The 22,262-nt window shown below is 36.0% G+C and overlaps 4 protein-coding genes across 8 annotated transcripts; 1 reads left to right on the top strand and 3 right to left on the bottom strand.

The window, feature by feature from the left end:
- Nucleotides 1-6,571: 6,571 nt before the first annotated feature.
- On the bottom strand, nt 6,572-9,808 carry LOC121981614 (eukaryotic translation initiation factor 5A-2-like). 3 transcript variants are annotated; one of them, XR_006111885.1, is made up of 7 exons: nt 9,647-9,807; nt 9,396-9,523; nt 8,192-8,314; nt 8,049-8,105; nt 7,864-7,938; nt 6,805-6,958; nt 6,572-6,728 (listed from the first exon to the last, which is right to left on the bottom strand). XR_006111885.1 is itself a non-coding variant. In XM_042534218.1 (6 exons), exons 2-6 carry the CDS (start codon nt 9,516-9,518, stop codon nt 6,857-6,859), a joined length of 480 nt encoding a protein of 159 aa, XP_042390152.1. In that variant the 5' UTR covers nt 9,519-9,523; nt 9,647-9,807; the 3' UTR covers nt 6,572-6,856. The 3 variants fall into 3 exon arrangements, 2 of the variants coding, with proteins under 2 accessions (XP_042390152.1, XP_042390153.1); XM_042534218.1 differs by having other exon boundaries at nt 6,572-6,958; XM_042534219.1 differs by lacking the exon at nt 7,864-7,938 and having other exon boundaries at nt 6,572-6,958; nt 9,647-9,808.
- Nucleotides 9,809-12,971: 3,163 nt separating this feature from the next.
- LOC121981612 (eukaryotic translation initiation factor 5A-2-like) lies at nt 12,972-16,469 on the bottom strand. 3 transcript variants are annotated; one of them, XR_006111884.1, is made up of 7 exons: nt 16,283-16,469; nt 16,028-16,155; nt 14,846-14,968; nt 14,703-14,759; nt 14,519-14,593; nt 13,238-13,394; nt 12,972-13,161 (listed from the first exon to the last, which is right to left on the bottom strand). XR_006111884.1 is itself a non-coding variant. In XM_042534215.1 (6 exons), the coding sequence occupies exons 1-6, from the start codon at nt 16,452-16,454 to the stop codon at nt 13,293-13,295; spliced, it is 657 nt and encodes a 218-aa protein (XP_042390149.1). In that variant the 5' UTR covers nt 16,455-16,469; the 3' UTR covers nt 12,972-13,292. The 3 variants fall into 3 exon arrangements, 2 of the variants coding, with proteins under 2 accessions (XP_042390149.1, XP_042390150.1); XM_042534215.1 differs by having other exon boundaries at nt 12,972-13,394; XM_042534216.1 differs by lacking the exon at nt 14,519-14,593 and having other exon boundaries at nt 12,972-13,394.
- Nucleotides 16,470-16,604: 135 nt separating this feature from the next.
- Nucleotides 16,605-18,034, top strand: LOC121981613. The gene is made up of 2 exons (XM_042534217.1): nt 16,605-16,946; nt 17,253-18,034. Exons 1-2 carry the CDS (start codon nt 16,767-16,769, stop codon nt 17,676-17,678), a joined length of 606 nt encoding a protein of 201 aa, XP_042390151.1. The 5' UTR covers nt 16,605-16,766; the 3' UTR covers nt 17,679-18,034.
- A 1,580-nt stretch (nt 18,035-19,614) lies between these two features.
- Nucleotides 19,615-22,054, bottom strand: LOC121981615 (translocon-associated protein subunit beta-like). The gene is made up of 6 exons (XM_042534220.1): nt 21,771-22,054; nt 21,070-21,168; nt 20,880-20,988; nt 20,109-20,180; nt 19,980-19,985; nt 19,615-19,887 (listed from the first exon to the last, which is right to left on the bottom strand). The coding sequence occupies exons 1-6, from the start codon at nt 21,962-21,964 to the stop codon at nt 19,774-19,776; spliced, it is 594 nt and encodes a 197-aa protein (XP_042390154.1). The 5' UTR covers nt 21,965-22,054; the 3' UTR covers nt 19,615-19,773.
- Between the last annotated feature and the right edge of the window lie 208 nt (nt 22,055-22,262).

A 22,262-nucleotide genomic window follows, 5' to 3' on the forward strand; every position in this document is an offset into this window, starting at 1 on the left:
GAACACTTAGGGCTTTCCTACAAGCTCATTCAGACTTGTTAGATAACAAGACATCTTAACTTGGACCCTTTGCCATAATCAAAATTTAGGTTCGATTGTCTAGTGCTCCCTGCACCAACAACTATGCCTAGGAGAAGTGAGGGACTAAGCTCTGGGTACCCGACCGACTAAGAAGTCGATTGAGAGTGGACTGGGAGTTGTGCTTAAGAGAAGTGAGAGACTAAGCTCTGAGAACCCGACCAGCAAAGAAGTCGACCGAAAGTGGATTAGTTATGCGGCGTGGGAGACCAAGTCCCAGAGGCACCTCTCGCCTGCAATTACCCCCCCCCCCCCCCCCCTTCCTTCCTCTTCTTACTTTTGACTGGCACATAAGAAACATCAAAATCAACATTTAGTTTCAAAGTAACTCAAACTTGTATTTTATGTGAAAATTATGCTGTAATTAACTTCTCAAAAACCATGATGCCCTGTATACTCCTGAGATTCGACAGAATCTAGTTTCTGTTACTAATTTTCTTGATTTGGGTTATTATATAAACTTTTATAGTCGTTATGTGGAACTTTGCATTAACTCTGTGTTAATTGGGAATGATTATGTGACAAGTGGTTTCAAGGTTCTTGATGTAGAACTAAATAATAATAATGATTATTTTTTAAACATTGCTCTTACTAGTGATGCTGATATTAATGATGAAGTTTGACATACTAGACTAGGACATATAGAATAAGAACTAATGAATAGATTAGTTAAAGATGGTCTTTTAGATGCTCATACTAAGATTAAGTTGTCTATATGTGAGCATTGTCTTGTTGAAAAAATAATTAAGAAATCATTTGGTAAGACTATTAGACCTGAATCACCGTTGTAATTAATTCATTCGGATATTTATGGTCTAATGAATATGAAGGGTAGAAATGGAAGTTCTTATTTCATTACATTTATTGATGATTTCACATGTTTTGGGCATGTGTATTTGATTTCTTACAAATCTAAAGCATTAGATTGCTGCAATCGTTACTTAAACGAAATTAAAAATTAATTGGAGCATAAGGTTAAAACCTTGTGCACTGACTATGGAGGTGAATATTTATCTGATCAGTTTAAGACAATGTGAATAATAAAGGGATTATTATATAGCTAACTATCCTTGGAACTCCACAGCAAAATGGGATTACTGAAAGAAAAAATGTGACTCTTTTTGAAATAGTTAGGTCTATGATAGCACATGCTAATTTACTGATCTCCTATTAGAGAGATGCATTATTAGTTACGGCCTATATACTTAACAAAGTACCTTCAAAGTCAGTTCCATCTATCTCATATGAACGTTGGATAGGCAAAAAATCAGGTTTGAGTAATCTGAGACCTTAGGGGTCTACCTACATTCATGATAAGACTCACGAATATGGAAAATTTTGAGTAAAAGTATGTATCTCAATACTTCTGAAGAGATAGCCAAAATGAAGAAAAAAAATCTTATACTAGTGCAATTGGTAGTTTAATGAACACTATGTTGTGTACTTGTCCTGATATAAGCTATGTTGTTGGCTTAGTTAGTCGTTTCTAGTCAACCCCAGGATCAAGATATTGGAAAGTGGTGAAGAGAATATTTAGATATCTCAAAAGGACTGTAGATTATTGTCTCTATTTCCAAGAATCAGATATGAGTCTGAGTGACTAGACAGATGCAAATTAAGCAAGGGAGCTCAATGACAAAAAATTCATATCTGATATACCTTCTTACTAAATAGTGGTGTCATCTTATGGAACAGCAAAAAGCAGACTTGTGTAGCACTGTTGATAATGAAAGCTGAATATGTGGCTTGTGCAGCGGCTATACAAGAGGCTATTTGGTTAAGAAGGTTCTTGAAGCATTTGAAGATTGCTGAGGACAGTGGGAGTATGTTAAGTGTACTGTGGCAGTCAACCTGTTATAGCTTTTTTCAAAAATCCCAAATATCACAGCAAAGGCAAGTATATAGAAATTAAGTATAATTTTGTAAGGGATATTGTTGATAAGAAAAAGATAATTTTTTAGTACATCGCTACACGTAATATGTTTGTCAATCCTTTACTAAATCATTGACTAAAGAGGCATTTCTAGGACATATGAAGTCTTTGAGACTTCAAAGAATGTAACTTATTATAAAAACATTTAGATAAATGAAAATGTCATGATCTATTTAGTGTATATATCTTTGTTACATTTTAATAAAGTCTTAATAAACATGTTGGCAAATTAAGATTGGTCCACTCACATGGACAATCATCTCTATTTGTTAAGTATAAATAGACGTAAGAACATTGCTTATGGGATAGCTTATGTAACTGTGAATGGAGGCATACTCATAAGTTAAGGTCGCCTTGATAATTATGTCAAAATGAGATCATTTATGTAATAATTTAAGTAAATGAACTGTCATTTACTAAATCTGTTTAGAGTCATATTGGAATTCTTATGTTGAATTCAAAATTAGATATTAGATATGTCTAAATTAAAATCTGTAAAGAGAATAACATCGTAGCATGTGATTCATATTACATGTGCTATAGCGACAAGGAGGGTGGTAGGAGAATGGATCTCTGCTTCTCTACTATGTGAGACCCTTGAGATTATATGTTAATCTTAATCTTACCCTAAGTGACTATTTAGTTGTCTACTTGAAGTTATAATCAGCGTCTCCTACTTTACCATGTTTCCTATTGGCTATGGGTGATTTAGTCTATGGAGCATAATTAGGAAAACGACTGATTAAAATGAATAGATTTTGCCTAAAAAGGAAGATTAATTTTGATTTTCATCTTTGGCATTTATTCACTATACCAGTTACATTTTTATTTAGTACATAAAATGTAATTATAAATAATTATATTGATTAGAGATGTTGAATATGCTCTTGACATAATAGTAATTATGAGGGATTAAAGATGTTCATATTGATGTAAATAATTTAATCCGAGTAAAGGCAAGTTATTGATGTCTCTGATTCGTTCTATAGAGCAGCTATATAAGGCATAACAATTTTCTTAGCAATTATTGCTTAGTGTGCTTGCTATCGCACGAACCATTTTCTCAAATATATGGAATGGATGTTTTTATTTGGTATTTGTGATTAATTAGTGTTTTGTTCTAGTCTTTGTGATATGGTCATCTCTATGTGACTTACATGGTCTTTGTGACTATATAATATTTTTGAATTGACTTGGACAAGTGGGAGATGTTGGACGTTGAGGAGAAGAAGGGGCGTCTCTTCCCCTTCTTCCTCCTCATTGAAGCAAACGTTAAGGAGATGAAGGGGCGCCCCTTCCCCTTCGTCTTCTTTAGACTTCTTACATATAGGCGTCCAAGCCAAGGATCCAAGGACAAGAGAACAAAAGCTTGAGCGTGTGCAAAGAGAACATCCTATCGAATTTGGCTTATGGAATTCGAAGAGCTTTTCGATCTTGTGTCGTGATTGTTTTGCCGACATCAAGGGGAGATCAAGATCGTCTCAGAAGATCCTAGTGAATTGTTATTTACTTATATATTTCATATTATTAGATGCAACAAATTCATCCATTTTAATCCTACCTTTTCTCTTTGTTTCCTTAGCACACTAACGTTGTTATTTTTGCACTTGAAGAGCGAGAAATTGGAGCAGAGTACTTGTTACAGTGTTGCTGATCCATGTCATTCATAACTTACAGTTGAAGAGGAAAGCTGCCTCCTTGGAATTCATCAGTGAAAAATATAAGCAACACGAGGTAACTTTTCTTTCCATCAAATTATATGTTGCTAGGTTTACAAGAAAACTCTGCATTTCTTTAAAATCTACATTTCGATTGTAGTGTTTGAAATAAGTCAAAGTAAATTTAGTTTTACTCTAATAATTTTATTCAAGATTGTTCGTAAAAAAATTTATTGAACTTATAATTTAATTGAATTATTGATTAAATATACAAAGTTATCATTAGAAATAGTATTATAAATACATATAATAATGAAATTTTAGATAAGTCTATAAAAGACTTTCTTTATTGAGTTATTTACAAATTCTAGAATGAAGTTTAGTCAATACAGTTTTTGTTTGTTTTATTTATATCTCTGATTGAATGAATGGAATTTATTTATTTTTATTTAGCTAAACACTAGTTTTTATGATTATTTGGATAATTTACAGTTCAAATGGTCTTTCATTTATTTTGAACAGTGCAAATGCATATCTACATTAGTTGCACCTGTACGGATTCCTACAAAGTATCTTTCAAACGATAACAAAGAGTTGATCTGAAATGCAAAGTGACAAGGGCAATCTACTTGGGAGCAAGCCCCAAAATGGGAGCATCAAACCATTTTAGCTTAAATCATTAATTTTGAAGAAACGTGGTTTGGTGACTTTGATGTATTTAGTAAGCATCAAAACGTTGCACCCGTTTTCTAAAGTGTAATTGTTGTAGTAATTAGGAGATACATCGCTAGATTTAGCCGGAACTCTACAAAGTTTGCATGGAACTTGAAATGTTCCTGTAAAGCGTTTATTTCGTGACTTTTTAGTCACATTGTTTGTTCCTTGATAGGAAGATAGGTTGAAAATTGTAATCAATGTACACTTAAAAACTAAAAGTTTTACAAAAAAAAGATCTTTGGGCCCACTAATTCTAAGGATGATCAATTTAATTTTAAAAAAAAAATCAAGATAAATTCGAAAATGTTCATAACAAATATTAAGGTAAATTTGAAAATGTTCATAACAGATAACCTAACAATCTAGTATTTTAAGTTTGTCTCACTAGAGAAAATTATCCTATACTATATTATAATTATAAGTTGTGGATGTTTTGATAGATGATATAAGCATCCTGCTATTGTACTATAATAAAGAAAGCAGTCCTCTCAGATAAGTCTAGTGACTAGTGCATGAAGTGATGTCACAATAAGATATGGGGTTCGAATCTCGACAAAAGTCGAGGTAAATACCTCCCTTATGTGCTAGTCACTATTCCAAAGGCTAGTAGCCGCCCGTGATTTATCTCCTCCGTGTTGATCTTGAGACGGATTGACGGGGGCGCTGGGGACGAATGTATTCGCCTTTTACCACAATAATAGAGGAAGCAATTTTAAGCTTTCATTGTATAGTCATCTATAATTTATCTCTTAATAAATGACTGTAAAATCAATCATATGAGGCGTCCAAAACCAACAAAGGCATAGCTACTTGAGATCGGTTGCACCCCCAAATTTGGGTAAAAAATCTATACACGAAAGATAGTCATTAAATTAGATGATTTTATTTATAAAATATTATGCTAGTGATAGATTAAATGAAATAGTAATGTTAAAATATTTTTAAAATATGCAAAATGAATCTACTTCGAACAAGGTATCTATCCCTCCATCACCTCCGCCTCTATCTCCTTCATCCCTTAATACTGACTTGAATAAATATCCAAATAATCATAGACTAATAAAGAGATATTATTATAAATTATATTTTATTAAATTACTAATCACATCGGTTTTTTAGTCAGGAATGTGTCATATATAAAAAGGGTAAGGAAATAAAATCACAAAAGATTGTTCAACTTTAAATTATCTTCATTATTTCAACTTTCAACTAAAACTAAGAGCGAAAATTAAAATTTTCTACCCTAGACTATAATACAATGATAAAATATTCAAATTATCATCTAGACATCCGCGATTCAAATCCTAACTATGACGAATTTGTAAAAAAAATTTCATTCAAATGGAACACACAACTAAAAGATGTTGGGCTCCTGGACTACCCGCTTACGCAAGCGCTTCCCGATTTACTCTAATGACCGATAGAAAACTTCCATGAAATCAAACCAATTATCCCAAACTTCATTACCCAGCCTGATTAATAATGAAAATCAAAATTTTCTAATTTAAATCCATTTTTAGCTCTTGAATTTAAAATTTTTTATGGTAAAAATTGATTTACAATAATATTTGAAAATTTTAAAAATCATCCCTCCTTGCTTAACACCTGTCTACGCCACTTGGAACCAACATATGACCTTTTAGTCTTTTACAGACGAGTTCATGACACAGCCATTGGACAGCCATGGCCGAGCTCTAATTTATTGAGTTCAATGGATGTTGGATTAAAGGTGAATTGTTCAAAGAGAGCGAGTAGAACAAAACTCAAGTCTGCGACATTTTCATTTTATGTTAACCATGACTTACCGCACTAAAAAATGAATAAAAAATACATTTCTGGAGTAAAAATAGTTCTCATAAAAAGTTGAAACTAGAAAATATTTCTCCTATTAATCAATTTGACGCTGAAATATTAACAAGAACACTTAACAAGGACTTCGAATAAATGGGACCAGTTTCAGACATGTGTTGCATGTGATCATAAAACAACCAAAAAAATATTCCGTGTGACGAACAAGCATAAAAAATCTCCAGAAACTCTGGCAACCAATGACATTGGTCTACTCAGGGAGAAAAATGTAAATAATCAAAGATATCTTTAAATATTATCAAAACAACACTCCGCCCACCTGTAAATTTCTTTAGCGCCAGGATTCATGAAAGAAAGAGCTGACACTATATTGCAGTTACAGATAAAAATCACACTGAATGCTGAGTGTTCATCGAATAAACCATTCAAATGTATTTCAAGATCGAAACATAACACTTACAATAAATATCTTATGCTTGAAGATTCATAATCAAAGAGGACAGCTACTTGGGGCAGTATAGGATCGAAAAATACTGCATAATAGCCCCAATGATCAATCATAGGAAAAATCCCTTGGAAGTATTTCGAATGTGAAGAATAAGCACTCACTATAAATATGTTTTTGCATGAAGTTTCATGATAAATGATGGCAGCTACAGAATTACTTGGGGCCAATCTCCTTGAGGGCACAAATCTGCTCTTCACCCATTGCCGACATCACAGAGACAACTAGGTCCTTTCCCTCTGCGAAACCATCTTTGATCTGCAATGTTAATTGGGTTAAATTGGCACAGGATGAATACCTTAAGGTGAAGGAAATATTTTCTTAGATATAGTTTTGAAAATACAGGGAAAAAACAAAGGTAAAGCAATAAGCCTAATTAAATTTGAATATACTGAGGAAACAAAATCAAGTGGAAGCGATGCATGATATCTTACACATTGTTGACATAGAAGAATTGGGTAAATCTGAGGTTAACCAACTACTGAAGACTCATGCGGGCATAAGTATGATGCCAAACATATACAGAAACTAGAATTCAACATTTAATGACTTATTGATGACTCAAAGACAAAAGATGAAGTCAAGCATGAGACATTTCCACTGAAAATATAGCTTAGACACAAGAAGGTACAGGATAGGTACAGGATGCTCTTTTCCCAATCCTTGCTATGCTTTAGTCAAGCAGTCGAGTAAGAGAGGTCAAGTAAATCAAATCCAAACACTAACTAGGTAAGAGATGAAGAAATAATAAAATATCAGGTAGCATCAATACAAGCATTGAAGTTGATGAAATCAGTTGCAAAATAATAAGGTTAAAAACCACTAAAACCTTTCACAACAAATTTTAAACTTTCATACAACTGGGCCCAACTATAACTTCTGCACCAAACCATAAAAACATCCTCGTTCAATCATCACATCTTTCTCAATTATTTTCAAAATGGATAAACATCAGCAAGACCGGCCATATATTCCCGATATATTCATACAAATGCAAAGAATGGTTAAACTTATAAACTAAATCAATCTAGGTGGACTAATTGAAGATTGAAGTAGACCAAGATTGGAACGGTGATATGTTTTAAAAGTAAATCTTACACACACACACACACACATATATATATATATAATAAATTTATACATGCATATCGACTTTGCCAAACCTGAGTAACCAAATTTTCATCTGTTGGGAGCCTCAGATCATCTTTGGTATTACCGGTTTCGGTCAGAAGGCTCAACTGACAAATGCATGTGTTAATTAGAATGAGTCATGAAATTTAAAGAGCACATTAAATATCAAATTACAAGAAAACAGCATATTGATAATAAAAAAAAATATAAAACATACAAAGCCATCCTCGGAGATGTCAATCAACTGGTAGTCTGTGCGATTAACATGAGGTACCTGTATACAGATTAAACAAATTTAAATATTGAAGATATAAGTACAAAAAAAAACTACTTTTCTACATAATAAGTTTGTAAACACACATCACAATTATGTGAGGATGGCACAATATCCTCAAGCTTCTTAGCATTGAAGATGTCTATTGCAACAAAGTGACACTTTGCATGACCATGCTTTCCAGTCTTGCTCGTTGAAACCTCAACAACCTAAATTACAAAATCAAAACTATAATGCTTAAAAACACTGAAACAAAAAAGCTGTGCATATGAAAAGTTGATATCACATATCATAAACGTGAAAATGTGCACTCCAAATTGCTTTAAAATTTTCCAAATAAAATTAACAAAAAAGGATATCTAGGAAAGAAGTAAACAACCTGAGAAGAAGTAAACCAAAAACTTCAGATGATAACAAATGTAGAATATCATGATAGGTATTAGCACACTACTTATGGAGTTAGAAACCAAAGTTTTGTCCCCACGGGAGTGGCCAGTTGGCTAGAGGGTGGCTGGCATCTTTGCTACAATGGGACAAGCGGTCAATTCCCGACAGACACATGCCTTCGAGAAAAAAAATACTCCCACCCCCTAGCCACTTGTCGGCTATAAGCTCACCTCGTGATTTACCTCCCTTTACATAACATGGGGACAGCGTGTGAGGGGCGCCTGAGGTTAGCGTAATCACTTTTTGCTACAATAGAAACCAAAGTCCCATGCAATAAGAGGAAAAATAACCTCCAACAATTTTAAATGTTAATTTCCATCCATGAACTAAAAAAGAACACATTAAAGTCAATAACTCCTAATTTCCAGTTTATATTGCCCCTTGAACATTTTCCTGTCAATAACTCCCAAATTTCTAGATCCTATTGCTCCTGTGGCAATGTGTCCATTGTCAAAGTAACGCTTATTCCACTGAGAAAAAGGAAGAACCTTGAGAAACTCGCATATAGATGAATCATCCAATGGAATTATCAGTGACAAGCAAAGACCATTACTACAGTGCAGAGTGACAAAAAAACAATAACAATAAATATTAGAGTGCAGTTTATTTAATCACAGATCCATTGTTTAGATCACCCTCATTCCCTCAAAATGAGATGGACCAAACCACAAAATACGTAATAACTCAGTCAAAGCGCCAAACAATTATCACAGCAAATCTCCAAGATAACTGGAAAGACATACACGGGAAATGGTTTCAAAACAAGTAAATTAATTTAACACACAAGAAAATGCATCAATAATCGAAGAAACATAAATGGATGGAGAAGGGCAAACCAAAAACCTTGCAGGGTCTGCCCTTGATGACGATGTATCCGTTCTTCCGGATCGTCCCAGCCTGCTGTGGATAAGTCTTGGAAGCCCCGGCGTCGGCCTTCGACTCGAAGTGATGCTCCTCGTCCGACATGATCGCTGATGCGACAGAAAAATGTTTAATGAATCAAACAACACATCGAAGAAGAGGTGCATCAATACTTCACCCAGATCGATCAAGGGTGAAGGGAGGATCAGGACGACCGATCGAACGCTCAGTACCTGGCAGGCGTAGGGCGGAGGCGTAGAAGCGATGAAGCGAAATGCAATCAGAGAAGATCAGAATCCGCTTGAAGCATCGAGCTAGGGTTACCTTTCTATAGATGCGAATACGCCTTGGGGAGACTGTAACCGTTAGATCTGGAAATAACGGATGGATTCAGAGAGACATTTCGTTTCATTTTATTATCAAAATAATTTAAAACATACTTTAAAAATACGACAATATACTAAACAGCGCATCTAAATTTTTAAATTTACTAAAAGGCATTAAATTTACTAAAAGGGATACGTTATTTTACAATTTACCAAAAAATATACATTTTCAAGTGTCATTATTATTTTACCCTCCTGACAATCTGATTTTTTTCTACCGTTTTTCTTTTTTCTACTTTTTTTTCTCTCTCTCTTCACTTTTTAACCAGCATACAAAATATATGAATAACATTACATAAGGTTTAGTCAAATTTTTAATAACATTTTAATACATTTGAAGAAGTCAAAATCAATATTTGAACTCCTTGAAATCTCAGAAATCCACTGAAATTGAAATGAGTGTAATTGGAACTCTCTAGGTCCATCAGTAGGTTTCGGTCAAAACTCACTGATGGACCTAGAGAGCTCCGATTGCACTCATTTCAGTTTTTATGGATTTATGATATTACAAGGAGTTTAAATATGGTGTCAATTATTTATTTCGACTTTTCATATATGTTAACATGTAAAATAAAAGAATCATCAAAAATGTCCACGTTGGACCTGATATTGAATCATATCAGGCCCACGTCATATGAAATCATATCAGGCCCAATGTGGACCTGATATGGAATGATATCAGGCTCATGTTGGGCCTGATATGATTTCATATCAGGCATAATATGAGTTTTTTTTTACGATTTTTTCACTTTACATGTTAGAATCTATGAAAAATCGAAATAAATAATGGACACCATATTTGAACTCCTTGCAATTTTAGAAATCTATAGGAACTGAAATGGGTGCAATCGGAGCTCTCTAGGCCCATTAGTAAGTTTCGGTCAAAATACACTGATGGACCTAGAGAGTTCCGATTACACCCATTTCAGTTCCTATGGATTTCTGATGTTCCAAGAAGTTCAAATATGATGTCCATTATTTATTTCGACTTTTCATAAATGTTAACATGTAAAATCAAAAAATCATCAAAAACGTCCATATTGAGCCTGATATGGAATCATATCAGTCTCAAAGTGGGTCTGATATGATTTCATATCAGGCCCGATATGGGCTTTTTTGATGATTCTTTGATTTTACATATGAAAAATCGAAATAAATAATGATCACCATATTTTAACTCCTTATAATATCAAAAATTCGTAGGACTAAAATAGATGCAATTGGAGTTCTCTAAGTCTATCAATCGTCCTGATGTGGGCCCGAGTAAGCATATGCTGCCTACTCTGAGCTTCAAGATGTTGTTGCCACGAGAGCTTCAGATTTATCGCAAGATTTTGATAGGATGCTTAACCTAACAATCTAGTATTTTAAGTTTGTCTCACTAGAGAAAATTATCCTATACTACATTATAATTATAAGTTGTGGATGTTTTGATAGATGATATAAGCATCTTGCTATTATACTACAATAGAGGAAGCGGTTTTAAACTTTGATTGTATAGTCATCCATAATTTATCTTTCAGACTGTAAAATCAATCATATGTGGCGTCCAAAATCAACAAAGGCATAGCTACTTTAGATCAGGGGGTGCAATTGCACCCCTAAATTTGGGTAAACAAATCTATACACGAAAGATAGTCATTAAATTAGATGATTTTATTTATAAAATATTATGCTAATGATAAATTAAATGAAATAGTAATGTTAAAATATTTTAAAAATATGCTAAATGAATCCACTTCGAACAAGGCATCTATCCCTCCATCACCTTCGCCTCTATCTCCTCCCTCCCTTAATACTAACTTGAATGAATATCCAAATAATCATGGTCTAATAAAGAGATATTATTATAAATTATATTTTATTAAATTACTAATCACATCGATTATTTAGGTCAAGAATGTGTCATATATAAAAATGTTAAGAAAACAAAATCACAAAAGATTTTTCAACTTTAAATTATCTTCATTATTTCAACTTTCAACTAAAACTAAAATTAAAACTAAGAGCGAAAATCAAAATTTTCTACCCCGGACTATAGTACAACAATAGGATATTCAGATTGTCACCTAAGCACCCACGATTTGAACCTTAATTATGACGAATTTATAAAAAATTTTCCTCTAAATAGGACATGCAACTAAAGGATACTGAACTCTTGGTCTGTCCGCTACGAACGCTTCCAGATTTACTCTGATGACGGATGAAAAATTTCAATAAAATCAGATCGATCACCTAAGTTTGACGTTACTCAACCTGATTAATAAAATCAAAATTTTTTAATTTAAATCCATTTTTAGCTCTTGAATTTAAAATTTTTTATAGTAAAAATTGATTTACAATAATATTTGAAAATTTTAAAAATCATCCATCTTGCCTAACATCCTGTCTACGCCGCTTGGATCCAACATATGACCTTTTACAGGGTGCTTGGTTGGAGGGAATGAGAGTGGGGAATGGGAAAGGGATTGAAAGTGGAAGTTTGGTTGGGAGGATTAGTGATGGGTCCCACGGATTCATTACCCCAAACATGGGAATGAACCATTCCCTAGCAAAAGGAGGGGAATGGGAAACCCCCCATTCCCATTCCCCACTTCTATCAATTTCATTCTCATTCACATTCTCTTATGTGAACCAAGCACCCCCTTAGTCTTTTACAGACGAGTTCATGACATAGCCATTGGACAGCCATAGCCGAGCTCTAATTTATTGAGTTCAATGGATGTTGGATTAAAGGTGAATTGTTCAAAGAGAGCGAGTAGAACAAAACTCAAGTCTGCGACATTTTCATTTTATGTTAACCATGACTTACCGCACTAAAAAATGAATAAAAAATACACTTCTGGAGTAAAAATAGTTATCATAAAACGTTGAATCTAGAAAATATTTCTCCTATTAATCAATTTGACGCTGAAATATTAACAAGAACACTTAACGAGGACTTCGAATAAACGGTACCAGTTTCAGACGTGTTGCATGTGATCATAAAACAACCAAAAAAATATTCAAAAATATTTCGTGTGACGAGCAAGCATAAAAAATCTCCAGAAACTCTGGCAACCAATGACATTGGTCTACTCAGGAAGAAAAATGTAAATAATCAAAGATATCGTTAAAAATTATCAAATCAACCACTCCGCCCACCTGTAAATTTCTTTAGCAACAGGATTCATGAAAGAAGAGGAGCTAACACTATATTGCAGTTACAGATAAAAATCACACTGATTGCTGAGTGTTCATCAAATAAACCATTCAAATAGTAGTTCAAGATCGAAGAATAAACACTTACAATAAATATCTTATGCTTGAAGATTCATAATCAAAGAGGACAGCTACTTGGGGCAGTATAGGATCGAAAAATACTGCATAATAGCCCCAATGATCAATCATAGGAAAAATCCCTTGGAAGTATTACGAATTTGAAGAATAAGCACTCACTATAAATATGTTTTTGCATGAAGTTTCATGATAAATGATGGCAGCAGCTACAGAATTACTTGGGGCCAATCTCCTTGAGGGCACAAATCTGCTCTTCACCCATTGCCGACATCACAGAGACAACTAGGTCCTTTCCCTCTGCGAAACCATCTTTGATCTGCAATGTTAATTGGGTTAGATTGGCACAGGATGAATACCTTGAGGTGAAGGAAATATATTCTTAGATAAATAGTTTTGAAAATATAGGGAAAAAACAAAGGTAAAGCAATAAGCCTACTTGAATTTGAATATACTGAGGAAACAAAATCAAGTGGAAGCGATACAAGATATCTTACACATTGTTGATATAGAAGAATTGGGAAAATCTGAGGTTAACCAACTACTGAAGACATAAGTATGATGCCGAACATATACAGAAACTAGAATTCAACATTTAATGACTTGTTGATGGCTGAAAGACAAAAGATGAAGTCAAGCATGAGACATTCCACTGAAATTATAGTTTAGACACAAAAGAAGGTAGAGGATAGGTACAGGATGCTCTTTTCCCAATCCTTGCTATGCTTTAGTCAAGCAGTCGAGTAAGAGAGGTCAAGTAAATCAAATCCAAACACTAAGGGGGTGTTTGGTTGATGGGTTTGGGAATGAGGGAATGGAATGATAGTAAAAGATAGTGTTTGGATTGTGGGTTTGGGAATCACATTTTGGGAATGATTACCAGATTTATGGGAATCAACCAAACCCATATAACTTGATGGGTTTCATTTCCATTCTTATTCCTATTCCATCCTACTATCAAACCCATACCCATAGTCATTCCCATCATTTAACCAAACACCCCCTAACTAGGTAAGAGATGAAGAAATAATAAAATATCAGGTAGCATCAATACAAGCATTGTAATTGATGAAATCAGTTGCAAAATAATAAGGTTAAAAACCACTAAAACCTTTCACAACAAATTTTAAACTTTCATACTACTGGGCCCAACTATACCTTCTGCACCAAACCATAAAAACATCCTCATTCAATCATCACATCTTTTTCAATTATTTTCAAAATGGATAAACATCAGCAAGACCGGCCATATTTTCCCGATATATTCATACAAATGCAAAGAATGATTAAACTTATAAACTAAATCAATCTAGGTGGACTAATTGAAGATTGAAGTAGACCAAGATTGGAACGGTGATATGTTTTAAAAGTAAATCTTACACACACACACACACACACATATATATATAATAAACTTATACATGCATATCGACTTTGCCAAACCTGAGTAACCAAATTTTCATCTGTTGGGAGCCTCAGATCATCTTTGGTATTACCGGTTTCGGTCAAAAGGCTCAACTGACAAATGCATGTGTTAATTAGAATGAGTCATCAAATTTAAAGAGCAAATTAAATATCAAATTACAAGAAAACAGCATATTGATAATAAAAAAAATATAAAACATACAAAGCCATCCTCGGAGATGTCAATCAACTGGTAGTCTGTGCGATTAACATGAGGTACCTGTATACAGATTAAACAAATTTAAATATTGAAGATATAAGTACAAAAAAAAGCTACTTTTCTACATAATAAGTTTGTAAACACACATCACAATTATGTGAGGATGGCACAATATCCTCAAGCTTCTTAGCATTGAAGATGTCTATTGCAACAAAGTGACACTTTGCATGACCATGCTTTCCAGTCTTGCTCGTTGAAACCTCAACAACCTAAATTACAAAATCAAAACTATAATGCTTAAAAACATTGAAACAAAAAGGCTGTGCATATGAAAAGTTGATATCACATATCATAAATGTGAAAATGTGCATTCCAAATTGCTTTAAAATTTTCCAAATAAAATTAACAAAAAAGGATATCTAGGAAAGAAGTAAACCAAAAACTTCAGATGATAACAAATGTAGAATATCATGATATTAGCACACTACTTATGGAGTTAGAAACCAAAGTTTCGTCCCCACAGGAGTGGCCAGTTGGCTAGAGGGTGGCTGGCAGCTTTGCTACAATGGCGCAAGCGGTCAATTCCCGACAGACGCATGCCTTCGAGAAAAAAAATACTCCCACCCCTAGCCACTTGTCGGCTATAACTCACCTCGTGATTTACCTCTCTTTACATAACATGAGGACAGCCTGTGAGGGGCGCCTGAGGTGAGCGTAATCACTTTTTGCTACAATAGAAACCAAAGTCCCATGCAATAAGAGGAAAAATAACCTCCAAAAAATTCTAAATGTTTATTTCCATCCGTTAACTAAAAAAGAACACATTAAAGTCAATAACTCCTAATTTCCAGTTTATATTGCCCCTTGAACATTTTCCCATCAATAACTCCCAAATTTCTAGATCCTGTTGCTCCTGTGGTGATGTGCCCATTGTCAAAGTAACGCTTATTCCACTGAGAAAAAGGAAGAACCTTGAGAAACTCGCATATAGATGAACCATCCAATGGAATTATCAGTGACAAGCAAAGACCATTACTACAGTGCAGAGTGACAAAAAAACAATAAAAATAAATATTAGAGTGCAGTTTATTTAATCACAGATCCACTGTTTAGATCACCCTCATTCCCTCAAAATGAGATGGATCAAACCACAAAATACGTAATAACTCAGTCAAAGCGCCGAACAATTATCACAGCAAATCTCCAAGATAACTGGAAAGACATACACGGGAAATGGTTTCAAAACAAGTAAGGTAAATTAACACACACAAGAAAGTGCATCAATAATCGAAGAAACATAAATGGATGGAGAAGGGCAAACCAAAAACCTTGCAGGGTCTGCCCTTGATGACGATGTATCCGTTCTTCCGGATCGTCCCAGCCTGCTGTGGATAAGTCTTGGAAGCCCCGGCGTCGGCCTTCGACTCGAAGTGATGCTCCTCGTCCGACATGATCGCTGATGCAATGGACAGAAAAATGTTTAATGAAACAAACAACACATCGAAGAAGAGGTGCATCGATACTTCACCCAGATCGATCAAGGGTGAAGGGAGGATCAGGACGACCGATCGAACGCTCAGTACCTGGCAGGCGTAGGGCGGAGGCGTAGAAGCGATGAAGCGAAATGCAATCAGAAGAGAAGATCAGAATCCGCTTGAAGCGTCGAGCTAGGGTTACCTTTCTATAGATGCGAATATGCCTTGGCGAGACTCTAACTGTTGGATCTGGAAATAACGGATGGATTCTGAATGACATTTCGTTTCATTTTATTATCGAAATAATTTAAAACATACTTTAAAAATAAGTATTTTTAATTTTAGTTTTAAATAAGTGTTTTATAATAGAAAAAGTTTACTTGAAGAAGCATTTTTCATGCAATTTGCATCAATTTTTTTTTTACTCTCGTTAGAGAAAGGAAGAAGCAGTCAAGCAGACACTCCCACTCGTCATCTTCCTCTTCTTCTCCTCCACCAGAGCCCCCTCTCCTTATAACTGCGTTCCCTCCCTCGCTTCCCTCGAGCGTTCGCGCGCTCCGTCTTCTACCTTTTCCAGGCTTAGCCTGTGGCAATGGACTTCCCTTATATAGACCAGATCGCCGCATCGCTACGGAGCTGCTCTCTGGGCGAACACCGTCCTACTCCGTCGCCGCCGCCCAACATCCCCGATGCGAGCGCCGGGAGGATCACAGTGGAGTTGAACTCGGAGATACCCCTTCCCTTCTGCTGGGATCAGCGGCTCGACATTCAGGTGCGATCTGTTTCTCTTTCCTTCCTCAGAATCTTCTCGTCGCGCCGTTGCTTGATCTAAATGCCCTGAATGCTTTGGCGTCGATTGCAAAGTACGATGTTGAAACCGATTTTGGTGTCAAAATGCTTCCTTTTCTTCCTTCTACCATTACTCTGTTAGTGAAGAACACTGAGTTCTGATCGATGATGAGCTTCTGCGATTGCTTCTCCTTGTTTTTCTCTTTACCAATTCAAATGTGTAAATGCTCGTTTGTTTTTTTTTTGTTGACTTGTTACTGATCTGACCTCCGTTGTTTCCATCATGAAGACAGGGGAAATCCACTACATCAACTGGGAGACCGGCGAGAGGACCACCGCCGACCCTCGCTCCGCAGCCACTGCTTCTATCTATTCATCGAGCTACTACTGCACCGACGAAGAGGAAGCCTCCGGTACCGGAAGCGGCAAAGAGGGATGCGAAGAGGAGGAAGACGACGACAATGGCAACGGCGACACAGCCGACCCCGATGAAGACGAATCCTCTGGTACCGGCAGCGGCATAGAAACGCGCGACGAGGAAGAAGATGACGACAGTACAGCCTGCTCCTCCGGCCCTTCCTCTACCGGAGACGACCGGCGAACCCTCGTTGCCGCCGGTTGCAGCGCCTGCTTCATGTACTTGATGGTCCACAACGGCACTCCCGCCTGCCCCAAGTGTGGCGCCGCCCTCATCCACCTTGGCAACTGCCTCTGAGAATGATGCGTGAAAACAAAGATCAGAATAACAACGTTAGCTTCCATTTTCCCCTTTCTCATTCTTTCTGTAGAGTGGTGGCAATAGTTGAGGAACTTGCGATCTGAGGATGAGATGTTGATTCGATATTTGATCCTACACTTGCTGCCAATCTGCTTGCCACCTGAGTACAGGGCACACAGCAGAGTGATAGCGGAATTATGAGTTCGTTTTTGCTTTCATTTTTCGTAAATTGTTTTCTTGAATTGCATGTGTGGTAGTTGATTATGTTTTTATAGTCCCTAGTGAAGATAAATATATTAACAACAAAAAGAATTACAAAATGTTATAACTCAAAGACTAAACACGGATAAATTGCAATTATATATACATAAACAATTTAAGACAAAGGAATCTGGCTCAGTAGGAAAAGCCACTGGGTGCAGATCCACAACCCAACAGAAGACAGTTCAGCACACAGTCTGGGCGCGTTTCAATGATTGTGATTTCTATCAAGTCACGCACTGTCTTCTTGACCAAATCACTTTTGTTTTAGCAAATCATTTTTCTCCTAAAACACCCTTCATTTTAATTTTGAATAGATCTAAAATTTAAACTTATTGCATGTTGATATTAGTTGTTCTTCATATCAGCTTACATAAAAAAAATAAAAATTAAGATACAAGAACATGTTAAAAAGAATATTTTGATTTTTAAAGGAATCTAAAAAAAACATAGTAACTGAAGAACAAATTAACATCACTTATCTGCCTATCTACATTCAGAGCAGGCTTTAGTGAGTGGGGAAAAAAAATCTAGCAGGATCCAACATGGTCCTTGTCAGCACCAAGCAGTCAGTAATAACAAAAGTTGATGCAGGATTTTCCCTAATGCTTTGTTTAGTCGGAGGCTTGGATCCATCAATATATTTTCTTAATGGAAAGGAAGGGAAGGAAAAGACAACGATATAAAAGAAATAAAAGTAAGCAGAGTGATGTCATAACGTCGCTGTCGGACTCCCTAGGGCGAGGATTCCTTCTCCAGCAAAAACCTGACTCAGAGCTCATCGCTCCTTGGCACCCGTGCCCCACCCAAGAAGGCCGCGAAGAGGAATGAGCCGGCCGGTCTCACCTCCGCGAATGAGCGCCGCTGCGTCCACTTCTGGACTGACAAGACGCCGCAGTGGCGGACGGGGCCAATGGGCCCCAAGAAGCTCTACAGCGCTTGCATTGCCCGCTTCAAGTCTAGCCCGCTGCAAGCCCCACCTTCGTCGTCTCCAAGCACTCTAACTCCCACGCAAGGTCCTCGAGCTCTGCCGCCAAAAGAAACTCGACCAACTCACCACCCTACCTCGAGAGAGGTCACGCACGCGGTTAATTCGATCCTGCCTGCCGGTACAGACACTGCCCCAATTTCTCACATTGGGCTGGTGAAACTCACACTTAAGTAGTGGGTTCCATCATCTCATTGTGAGATATTGAGACAGTGTCTATACAGGGAAGATGAAATTTACCCACGCATGCCCCGACCTCACGAATATGTCACACATTTCCGATATGAGATCGCAGAGAGCTTGTGAATTCACGGCCGGCTAGGCCACGACCAATATACGGCCCTATCATCGAGATATTGAAGCAATGAGATTGAGATGAGATCGCGGAGAGCCCGTGAACTCATGGCAGACTAGGCCATGCCCAATTTGTAACCCCATTGACAATATATTGCCAAGTGAGGTCGAGTTGAAAACGCAATGACACATGGAAAAGTTGTTCCGTCCGATTCGGACAGATAAGAAAACTAATTAAATTTGATCGGCGGTTGAAGTTAGAATCGATCTGTCCATAGTTTTTTTCCGGAGTAAACAAAGGAAAGTAAGTTGAGTCGTGTGTATCACTCCTTTATATACACACACTGACACACTCCTTTATATCATCAGCGCTTCTAGGTAAACAGGGCATAAGAGAAAAACAAAATTGTTTCATCCAGAATTAAACACTTCTTAAAAAGTTTGCTGCTTTGAAATAGAGTAGTTCTCTAGGTGATGGTACATTGAATAAAAGTAATAAAAAAAAACCCTAAAAACTCAGCAAGTGAAATCTCCACAGGAGATTAGTTATCAACGCTTCTTCTTACTTGCCTTTGCAGCCCTTGATGGAGTGGCGACTAGATAGATGAACACTCCAACAAGCGATAGAACAGACACCAAAGATCCGCATTTAGCTACTAGCCTCTGCATAGTAGGTTGGTTCATTTTAAGCAAATAGATCAAACAGTAAAAAAAAAATAGAACTGTAATGAAGAATTAGATATCATGGGACTCACCTTCGCCTGGCGTGGTAGTTGGATCATATTGAGTAAGATCAATTGTATCAGTACATGGAAGTTGAAATTGCACATTAGATGTTATGAGTTAGAAAGAACTAAATAATAGTGGCAAAATTGGCAACTCACCCATTCAAATTTCTTTTCAGGAGGCTTGTCAGCGAGAACAGCTATAGGCAGAATTGGGGTAGAATACGCTTCCTACATTAGGCGAACAAGTTACAACATTCAGCCATTGAAGTAGATTAAAAAAAAATTAAGGACATAACTAGAATTTAAGAGTTGATAACATTATAACTGTGATTTCCTTGTCGTTCAATAAGAAGTCCTAGTAGATTACTGCATGTATTTAATATATTCAGACCTGTAAGGGCAGGTCTACTTTTTGTGGAATACAAGTCAAACTAATAATGAAAATATTCTAGTGAATATCTTTCACAACCCCTAGAGAAAGTTCAGTAGTAGATGGTTCACGTATCATGAATGTTTGGAATCAAAATTATGCAAGGGCACATTTCACTTGCTAAAACAAATTGAAAGGTGATATCAGAAGAAGTAAACCCAGTACATAACCTATTGTACTTTAAGAAATCATATGGGTGATGATTCTCATTCATTGTTCCTGTAGCAAAATGGCAGAGGTTCATAAACAAGAAAAAAAATAGCATCCTAATAAGCTTTAGCGGCCAAGATGTTCATAACCATTAATTCTGACAGAATAACTTTTTCATTCAAATAGTAAACAGTATAAATTACTAAATAATATGAATCATTTTCTCATAAACATTCTATGCCCAATTCTTTGAACGAGGTGCCAAAGAAATTACAGCAAGGATTCATAATGTATCACTCCAAAACTTTAGTTGAGTTCCATTCTAAACAGCACGAAGGAGAAAATACCTGTAGGGCAGCCTTTGTAGGAACCCGGAATTTGATAACAGCAGGAGAACCATAGAATATGCCCTTTGATTTGGACTCCAGAACAAAAGAGTGAGAAGCAGAGGTGCCACTAAAAGTAACAAAAAGAAAATCATATTATCAGATAGGCTAATGGATTTATGATCAATAAGGTTTTCATAGATTTACTCACGCATCAATTGTCTCCCACGTATTTGATGGGCTGCCGGAGATGAGATCAAATTTATCTTGGGACCAACTATCATCGCTCAGGCTCACATCATAAGCAGTTCTGTGATGTTTTCAATTGGCAATCATTATACTAGAGAAATTTTAGATAGGATAGATAAAAGTAGAACAATATAGCAAATGTACACACTAGAAAATAGTGAATGAATGAACAAATTTCCATTGGTTATAGACTTCTAGTGCAGGTCTATTTGGTAATTACTAAATAAATCATCATGGACATATATTGCCTAACTTTTCCAGAATAAAAACACAGCGAAAGCTCTTAGGAAGTGAAGATCAATGCTCAAGGCGTTACAAATTTAAAATTGGACTAGGAGGCTTAAGTTTGGATGGTCCCTAGCCGCTATAATCATTATTATCAGCAGATCTGGAGGCAATAGGCACAGCGAAGTAACATATTTCATTCTAAGCTAAGGTAGCATTAAAAAAAATAAGGAAATTACAGTATAACTCAATCAAAGATCATTGAACAAATTTTGAAGGAAAAATAAGAGATCACATTGATAAATAGAAGTATCGAATGGAAAATCGTTAAGGAAGATCTGAAACACGACGGATAATACCCAATTAGATCAGAAGATGATTGTTATTAAAATCCTACAAAATAAAGAAAAAACATGTAGATCATCGAGGTTAGCTCACGAGGATCCTTCGTTGTAAAGGTCTATCGAGACGGAGACACGTTCGATGCCAGATTTGAGCCGCGCGAGGCTCACCTTCTTGTGAGCGACCACGAAGGGGGTATCAGTGTCAGCTAGAGATGCTGAAAAGGCGGAGAAGAGGATCGCAGCGATGAGGAAGAGCAAAGAAGATCCTGATCTACTGGCCTTTGCCATGCCTAGGGTTTCTGGTTCCTAGGAAGGTAGTCCCAAAGGGAGAACAAGTGCGAGAGGCGAAGTATCGAATTTACCACCATTTCCCTATGATTTATGCAGTTAAGACCCCAAGAGGACAGCTAAATTAACCTTGTAAGTTTTTTAAAATTAATTGTTTTTAATTGCTAAATTTTAACTATTTCAATTTTATTTTTTCAGAATGATTATTTACACTTGCAATTTCTAAAACAATCTTATAAATTATTTTTTTCATAAAATATTATCTCAAAGTTGTTTTTATTGAATTTTCTTCATTACA

The sequence above is a fragment of the Zingiber officinale genome, chromosome 5A (assembly GCF_018446385.1).
Source record: "Zingiber officinale cultivar Zhangliang chromosome 5A, Zo_v1.1, whole genome shotgun sequence".
NCBI lineage: Eukaryota > Viridiplantae > Streptophyta > Magnoliopsida > Zingiberales > Zingiberaceae > Zingiber > Zingiber officinale.